The sequence below is a fragment of the Sebastes fasciatus genome, chromosome 7 (genome assembly GCF_043250625.1).
Source record: "Sebastes fasciatus isolate fSebFas1 chromosome 7, fSebFas1.pri, whole genome shotgun sequence".
Classification (NCBI taxonomy): domain Eukaryota; kingdom Metazoa; phylum Chordata; class Actinopteri; order Perciformes; family Sebastidae; genus Sebastes; species Sebastes fasciatus.
The window spans coordinates 23,955,573-23,965,225 of record NC_133801.1 but is presented as its reverse complement, the minus strand read 5'-3'; the positions used below and the strand labels follow the sequence as shown (position 1 = coordinate 23,965,225).

Genomic DNA, 9,653 nt, shown 5'->3' with positions numbered 1-9,653 from the left:
GGTTGGTAGGTACTCCAGATACCCAAATGTATGTGTACAAGCACTGAAAAAGTGAGTTTTCCTTGATATGTCCCCTTTAACATACAAGGACTACTGACTGAGGGTCCCTGGGGACCCCAAGAATAAAATACTTTAACTATCACTCCCTCCAGAAAATACACACCATCGTGGTTCTTCTGTTATTGATGGATTTATTCAGCTTAATTGCACCTCAGCCGACAACACCGTCATCTAATCCACCATCAAACTGTTCAAAATACATGGCAATGTACGGAATAATTACATTCGCATCACACACAAACTGTAGACACTTAAATGTGAACATGCACGACGAAACATAAAAGACAGATACCTCGCTGGCTGCACACAAATGAGAGGGAATGTGTCCACTTGAACACCATCAAATCTTCAATACTGACAATATCACCTTAAACTTAAACTTCAATCTTTGTGCGGAGTATAAAAACACTTCTGTCGCTTCTCATAACTTCTTGGAGGAAACTGCCACAACTAAATGTGTCCCTGCACAACATAGGACGTATACTTAGTTCCTATATAGTGTTAAAGGTACAGTGTGTAGGATTTGGCGGCATCTAGTGGTGTGGTTGCAGATTGCAACCAACTGAGTCACTCACTCCGCTCTTTCCAAGACTGCAGTATTGCCGCAGAGTGCAAAACCATGGTAACGCCATCCTTACCATTATAACACTACTTTAGGAGCAATGGAAGTCAGACGGCGGCTTGCGGTACCACTGTTTTACAAGCATGATGGAGAACTAGGGTGGCCTTCAGGTAACGTAAAAACGTGAAAGGCTCTCGCTAGAGCCAGCGTTTGGTTTGTCCATTCTGGGCTACTGTAGAAACAGAAACTCCGTGAAGAGGACCCGCTCCCTATGTAGATTAAAGGCTCATTCTAACAAAAGCACAACAATTCTTAGTTTCAGGTGATTAAACACTAATGAAAACATTATGAATATTATATTCCATTTCTCGTAATACATCCCCCGAAATGTTCCTCACTGGCCCTTTAATACAAACAAATCACTATTCATGAAAATGAATCGTATAAATAATGATATGTAAATAAACATCAGACAATAATATAGATAATAATTGTAGCAGTTAAAGTAAGAAACAACCATCATAGTAAAAATATTATAATACTTATTTCTTCTCAAAACATTATTAGTTATGTAATTAATGTCAATTGAAAAAAAAGATTATTATTATTATTTTTTAGGAAAGATACAGTTAATTTACATATTGTGTAAAACAAAAATAGACAGGGCACATTAGGAAATCTGCATTCTACTGTATCTGTGTAACTGACAGAGTGCCCCTAGCCCCTGATAGTGTGTGATACTTTAAATTAGGACCCATGGCAAACATGAACTCAATAAATAGTTCCATCTATTAAAGCTGCACAGGCGGGATCGGGTGCTTTTGACTGGGGACCCCAATAAATATTATACATATTGGTATTTAAAAAAAAAAAAAAACACTAATTAAAACAGAAACAGAAAACCATGCTATGAAGTCATTAGGAACAAATTGATTGACAATGTCATGAAAAATTGGAATGATAGAATAAAGCACCTGTGAGATATGACAGAAAGTAGACCTCTGGGGTCTGCTGGGATTAAGGTTAAACAGGTTTTTATATGATTGAGCACATTGCTGTCTTTTTAGCAAACATATGTTCCTTTTTTTGTTATTTAAGCCTCATTGAATACATTTTTAAACACAACGTGTTACAGTTTGATTTATTGTGTTTTTCCACAAAAAAAAGTGTTAAACAGAGGCATGCAGCCTTTAAAGTGCCCTAAAACATACAATAATACACACTCCTTTAAACAAACAGCAGCTCCCTCATGCTATATTGACCTGACTATAATAAACATAAACTAAACGCAGTTCTATCTCATTTTGTGCTTCAGCTATAAAAACCAAAGCACAGCCAGATGAGTATAGGTTGGTCTCACCCACATGAACTAACAGACTATAACCATAAAAGAAAATGACTATAATATTCTTATAAAGTGTCTGTGGTTCTCGGTGGTGAGTTTATGGTTATACCTCACCGCGCTCTACTGTATTTTACACATCCCATGGTATCAATGTGACATCCCTTAAATATTCCTATTGGGAATTACAGTGTGGTCAGAGGTAATCTATACAGGACTGTATCATAGTTTTGACTTTTTTTTTTTACTGTAATATTCCTCACTGTTAAGAATTTCCCAGTAAAATAACAGTAAAGAACTGGCAGCAGGGTTGCCTTTATGTTACTGTAAAATTAACATTATTATACTGTCGCTGAAATGTACAGCTTTGTACTGTTATAAAAAATACAGTTTGAACTGTTTCACAGTATTTTATAGTTAATTTACTGTTTAAAGATACATTATATAGCTGTTTTTCACCTTTCTTTTACATTATCTTACTGATTTGTTTTAATGCACTATTTAGGTTGTATTTTTTACATACATATAAACATTATTTTTTGCCTATAGATGAATAGACTTAACAGGTTACAGACATAGGAATAGTCACACTAAATACAATTAAAGGCACTTGTTAGGAAAAAGGCTATAATAGACTTGTTGACACTTTTCCCAAAATGTGTGTCTATAGCTGGCTACAAGCACAGAATGCAAACCAGAACAACATGGGAGTGAAGAACAGAGCTAATTCACTGATTCTACAATCATGTACAATGTAGAAGCCTCACATGTGCAGATCAGGTCCCAGAATTAAAACAATACTGCATGAAGCTGTTACTGATGATACTTTAGACAGTTGATCAGCAGTAAAGTGCTGTTTTTTAAGAATGCATTATAGTTCAGTTAAAAAACGGCCTATGAGCGTAATTTAACAGGTTTTCTTTTGTATTAACAGTAAAGCACTGTTTTTAGCAATAACAGGTTAATACTGTTGAAATCCTGCTGTAAATTAACAGCAATTGTTTACAGTGTAGGAATATTACAGTAAATAAAAAAAAGTCAAAACTATGATACAGTCCTGTATAGATTACCTCTGACCACACTGTAATTCCCATTAGGAATATTTAAGGGATGTCACATTGATACCATGGGATGTGTAAAATACAGTAGAGCGCGGTGAGGTATAACCATAAACTCACCACCGAGAACCACAGACACTTTATAGGAATATTATAGTCATTTTCTTTTATGGTTATAGTCTGTTAGTTCATGTGGGTGAGACCAACCTATACTCATCTGGCTGTGCTTTGGTTTTTATAGCTGAAGCACAAAATGAGATAGAACTGCGTTTAGTTTATGTTTATTATACAGTATAGTCAGGTCAATATAGCATGAGGGAGCTGCTGTTTGTTTAAAGGAGTGTGTATTATTGTGTGTTTTAGGGCACTTTAAAGGCTGCGTGCCTCTGTTTAACACTTTTTTTGTGGAAAAACAACAAATCAAACTGTAACACGTTGTGTTATAAATGTATTCAATGAGGCTTAAATAACAAAAAAAGAATATATGTTTGCTAAAAAAGACAGCAATGTGCTAAATCATAATAAAAACCTGTTTAACCTTAATCCCAGCAGACCCCAGAGGTCTACTTTCTGTCATATAAGAATGCATTATAGTTCAGTTAGTAATTTAACCTAGGTTTTCTTTTGTATTAACAGTAAAGCACTGTTGTTTTTTAGCAATAACCAGTTAATTCTGTTGAAATCCTGCTGTAAATTAACAGCAATTGTTTACAGTGTAGATGTGTCATTGCAACATAAACGCAGCCCAATATCATAGCAGGCTCCCTTTGCTTTGAGCCCTCCCTCCGCCTCTCATGTGTCTACATTTCCATCCCATGGCCGTCTCTAGGTGATTTAGCGCCGCCAGTCTCAAGCAGGTGTCCAACATGGCGATCACGGGGAGCGGATCTCTCGCTATTTCTCTCTCTGTTTTCGTGATTTCAGCCGCGTTTCTTCCGAAAGGTAAGTTTGTCAGTGTCTTGTGACTGTGTGTGATGCAGAATGTAACCCAGCTTCGCAACAGCTAGAGCCAGGATAGAGAGAAAAGGAGTACCAGAGAAGAAGTTGTGGTGCGTTTGCGCGCTATAGATGCGCACCCAGTTAAATCACAACAGCATCACTTTCCATCAGCTCTGATGCTGCTGTCGACTCCGGGAATATCCACGCTGTTTCTCTTTCTCGTGACTGTTTTGGAGGCTATTTGTGTCGCTGATTGAAAGGGTGTAGTCTCGAGTTGTACTGCAAAAAAAGTAGTAAGAGCTGCACAATTGCATGCGAAGATAAAGTGGTAATCGAGTCAGTACAGTATATTTGGAGCTATAGGGCAAGTTGGAGGCAATGCACTGTGTAAACGTGGCTCTGTTTTATTATGAAACGAGACGAGAGACGCGCTTGTATCCTCTTTTTTAGTCATCATACCGCATAAAAACCTTACACAGTCCACAACTCGTCTCCAAATCTCTCCAGTGTGCGCTTCAGGTGCGCTCCGGAGCAAAAGAAAAACACGCATTGCAGCTCTCTACTCTCTCGCTATACAGTGTGTCCTCTGGCCAAGCAACTGCAGCCTCCTCGGATGCCTGTGTGTGTGTGTGTGTGTGTTGGATCTCTGTGTGTGTGTATCCGCAGTCTTCTTCACTTCTTCCTCCTGTCACTGAGGCTGCTGGAGATGTAAATCTGCCATGTCGCTTTTAGGGGCTTTTTTTTAAATTTTTTTTTATTGGAACCCAAATAAATGTGCAAACCATTGCAGTCCCGATCATTTCCCTCCGTTTATTCCACCGTGGTTGCATCAGAGTTGCATGCGTCAGTGTTTTTCTTCTTTTTTTTTTTCCTGGAAAACGTATGACAATACTGACGCATGCATGTGGAGCGGTTAAAATGTCAGCTTTAAATCCCTCCCAGCGGTGGAGTGGATGGACATGTTGTGTTGTCAATCCCCACCTGGTTGTTATAAAAAAAAAAAATGGCAAGCAACAGTTGCCAGATGACAGGTTTCACACTTGGAAGTCTACTTCTTCTTATTGATGTCATTTTCTGTTTCTGATATTGGCCATAAGTGGCTTCATATAGTGGTGTATCTGCATCAGACATCAACAGGTCTGCAGGAACTCATCAAAGCCTATTTGTGTGTGTTTGTGTGTGTGTGTGTGTGTGTGTGTGTGTGCCCCACCATTGAGGTGTACTAGTTAAAGGACTTTTTTTTTTTTACACTGGGATTTCTTTTTTTCAGATCACTGCTTTCATTTCACAGTTGTTGAATTTATTATGGCCCGCGTTGAATAGCAGTTGAATGACATTTACAGCATTGTCCGGCGTCTCCTTGTCACATTAAGTTAATTAACCTCTCAGTCAAATAAAATAATGCATCATGAATGCGCAATAACCTCGAGCTCAACACACCAAGGGGGTTGCAGCAGCAGCAGCAGCAGCAGCAGGAAACTGATTTGGGTCTCTTTTTGGTTCAGGTAAAATCCCCCCAAGAAGCCAGAGAAGGTCTGATCTGACATTTGTTTGTTTGATTGTCTTTGTGCCAGCTGCTGGGAGCCACAAACCCCCCCAAAAAGGCCCAAGCTCTTGCTTTGTGAAGTGCTGACAGTCTGCTTTTTGACAGCTTCCAATTTTTCTTTGTTAATACTCCAGCATCAGTGGATTTGAACTTTGTCTCTGTGTCTGGTTGAGAGGAGAGCAGTCCCGCTAACTGGATGCTGCTTGTCACAATAGGTGTTCAGTTTGTTCTAAAGACACAACGAGGATTCATTAAAAAGAAAGGCAGCTGATCCTGGGCTTCATAAAAAGAAAGTTGACGCTAAAGAGCATCCTGTTATGAAATGCTGACACTTTGCATTTTGACAATATGTTTAGCAGTGTTTTCTCTCTCCCCGCGTCTCCTGGGGCTCGGCCTGTCGTGGCATATCAGGTGGACTAATTTCAGAAGGTTGCATAATCCCACTTATTGCCAGCTTAAAGTCATTCGTCAGGGCTGAGTGATGGTGAAGGGGATCAATACGAGCTGTCACGAAGCCTCAAGGCGCCGCTGAAGGACGGGGATCTCAGAGAAACAAAGGGAAACATACAGTTGTTAGGGGTGCTCTCGGTTGCCAGTTGGCACGTGACAGGGTGAGTAATTGAAGATGTCCGTCTCTCGCTGCTTATGGCGGTGGGGTTCGGCTTTGAAACGGATACTGCTGAAATCTGCTCGCAGTGTGCTGCTCTGCCCTTGATTTGTGTTTGCTTACAGTGTGTGTTCTGGTGGTTTGGTAGTTTTATTTTCTCAGTTATCAAGTGTGGATGTCCCTGTGTTTATCACTCGTACTCTGTCGGTGGTGCATTATCGGGCCTACCGGAAGTACATTCATATGAATACTTCTGTTGAGTGTTAAGGTAATCTAGGGCATAATTATTCAGATATTTAATTGAAGTATAAGTTGAAATACAACAGTGTAAAAATACTTCATTGCAAGTCCTGCAATCAAAATGTTTCTTGATAAGAATGCAGAAACATTTCACCAGTATAATATTTTACTGGATTATTTTTACAGATGCATGAACAATATTTGCAAATCATTTACAGTTGTTCAAGTTGGGCTAAATTTAGCTTTATTATATAGCGTTGGGAAAAGAAATGCATAAAAATGAAACATCTTAATTATTTTTTTTATTTTTTTTTCCTTCTTTGTGATAACTTAATGTAATGCCATGTGTGACGTGTTGCCAAATCTTCCATGCGTACCACATTATCTCCATCACTTCACAAAGAGGAATGGGGGGTTAGGAAATAAGGGTCTAGGAAAACATTGTTCCAAATATGTAAAATACCAGTTGCTTTATAGTTGTACTGTTGTTCTATACCTTTTGTGCCAATAAAAAATTTGAACACAAAAAATTTGAACATCTTGTTAGTAGCCCATCATTGGTTTTGTGTGTAAAATGTTATTCTGTAAAGTAACTGCAGAATAGTGACGTAAAAAGGTACTTTACACACCAAATATTTGCCTCTCAAATGTAATGAAGTAGAAGTATAAAGTAACACAAAACAGAAATATCCTAGTGCAAGTACTTCAAAATTGTACTAATAACAGCACTTGAGTAAATGTACATACTAGGGCTGCAGCTAACGTTTTTTTTATTGACGATTAATCTGTTGAGTATTTTCTCGATTAATCGATTAGTTCTTTGGTCTATAAAATGTCAGAAAATGGTGAAAAATGTCGATCAAATGTTTCCCAAAGCCCGATATGACGTCCTCAAATGTCTTGTTTTGTCCACAACTCAAAAATATTCAGTTTACTTTCATAGAGGAGTAAAGAGACCAGAACATATTCACGTTTAAGAAGCTAGAATCAGAGAATTAAAAAAAAATTTTCTTGAAAAAATTACTCAAATCGACTTATCGTTTATTAAAGTAGTTGGCAATTAATTTAATAGTTGACAACTAATTGTTGAATTGTTGCAGCCCTTCTCCAAATACACACCAAATGATTGCCTCTCAAATGTCATGAAGCAGAAGTATGAAGTAACACAAAACAGAAATATTCAAGTGCAAGTACATCAAAATTGTACTTAAATATAGCACTGGAGCAAATGCACTTCCACCACTGACTAGGACCTTAACTAACAATTATTTTCATTTTAGATTAATCTGCCGATTACTTTCTTGATTAATTGATTAATCCTCTAGAATGTCAAAAATAATAATAATAAAAAAACTCTGCCTTCAATTTGCTTGTTTTGTCTGAACTCCATCAGTTTACTATCACATAAGATAAAGCGAAGCAGCCAACCCTCACAACTGAAGAAGCTGAAACCAGAAAATGTTTGCCATTTCTCTGTCGATTGACCTCCTGCTACTTACTGTACTACCAATATCTACTCAGAACCACACGGAGTACGCCAGCGCTACCTCCGTAGCAAACTGAGGTGGCCTTCTTCTCCCCACTATCTGTATAAAATAGCACTTACAGTACAGTACCATGTTTCAGAATAAATTTAATACCGCACTTAATGGCCCATTGATATGTGCCCGCTTGTGAAGTATTTCATCGCCGGTACGTTCGAGATCACCGCCGTACATCATTTGTAACAATAATAAACTCTTCTATTTAAAGAAATTGAATTTATTGCTCATTAAATTTACATTAAACTCTGCTTAATAAGCCTCACTCTAATTGCTAGATAATGCATGGCACTACTTTATGCGGTGGCAGCTAATCTCGCTGTTGGAAAGGGAGGGGCTGGCAGAGAACTGGCAGCTAATGCATGTTAGGAATTTAACCACTGGTATAAGACATATGGGCTAAAGCACATCCCACCTCCAGAATGTATTTTTCTGCCGTTTCTGCCTTGAACTTTTGAACGCTGCTGTGTATGTGTGAAGTTCTCATCTGTAAATGGAGTGTTTTTTAAACCTTCACTACCTTGAACACGGCAAGTGTGTGAATGTGCGTCCACGATCGAACTTCGCGCTCTCTTTTGAGATCGCTTTTTTTTTTTAAATGGATCCGAGCGCATGCAGAGGGTCCTTGCAGCTCCAAGTGAATAGGCAGATTTCACTTTAGTATTTGTCCTTCCAAGTCATGGGTTGGAGCAGGTTCAGTCCGTTTACACAGAAAGAAGTTGCTTATGGAGGTCCATGTTATAAGATAAAAAAATAATAAACTCTCTCTTCATCCCTGAGTCTTTTCAGTTTCTGAAAGAATCCAATCTCCCCTTAAAAACATCACCTTGGGTGCTGCGTATGAGGGTTTTTGTCCACATGCTTAATGGTGGGACCTTCAAGTAAATACTGTATGAGGTTGTTTTGTCAAGGTCACAGGTGCTGAAGACATGCTATCACTTAGTGGGTAGAAACTCAGAACATTTCTATGTAAGGGATTTGCACTGCGGCGTCAAAACTGAATGACAAACCGAGGACGAGAAGAAAAATGTGTCTGTCCGTCCGTCTGTGTTGAAATGTAGTAAACAGTCAATTAGGAGAAACAGACAGATGACAGGTCCTTTCATGATTGTGGGGACAGAAGCTTCCATTCATGACTGTGCTGTGGTAATGAGGAGGAGAGCTGATGTCTCCGCTTATGAATATGACATTGTTCTCTCTGTTCCCTGGATCTGAGAGACCTCACTCTATTGGCTGCGGTGCTCAGACGGTGACAATCGGGTCCACAATGGAGAAAAAAAAGAGGAAATGCAATGTTTTTGTTTTGAAAGGGGCACAGAGTGCACATTAGTATGGGTGATGGAGCAATTACAAGCCACCATTAAGGCTGTGGAGCAGTCAAATCGCAGTACTTTCTCCGGGCAGATATATCCTCTGTAAACCTTCACCGTACTGTAATTCAAACTATATTTAAGATACTTAAAAATGGCTAAAAGTGATCTGACCATTCATCTGTCTCCCACAGATAACACCACAGATGCCAGTAATTGTGTTTTTACGGACGCTGGATGAGATTCAAACTTTGATACCTTTAAACCTTCCCTAAATTTTACTACAGTGTGCTCTGTTGCCAAATAATTTTGAAGTAAAGTCGTTCAGGGACTGCAGGGAGAATCCATCTGCTGCTAAATGCTGAATTTGCTAAATGCCCTCACTGCTGGATTGTCTCCTGCCACATTATGATTTCACCGAGCCGCTTCATGAATGTGCAATGAGGAT

The 9,653-nt window shown here is 38.8% G+C and overlaps 1 protein-coding gene across 3 annotated transcripts in view; it reads left to right on the top strand.

The window, feature by feature from the left end:
• The first annotated feature begins 3,802 nt into the window (after positions 1-3,802).
• cadm1b (cell adhesion molecule 1b) overlaps positions 3,803-9,653 on the top strand; it is a 168,373-nt gene continuing 162,522 nt past the window's right edge. The window contains exon 1 of one of the 3 annotated variants that reach the window (XM_074642360.1): positions 3,803-3,964. In XM_074642360.1, the coding sequence (XP_074498461.1) occupies positions 3,889-3,964 (76 nt within the window). In that variant the 5' untranslated portion in view covers positions 3,803-3,888. The remainder of the gene's footprint in view (positions 3,965-9,653) is intronic. The other 2 variants (XM_074642361.1, XM_074642359.1) reach the window with 2 other exon arrangements.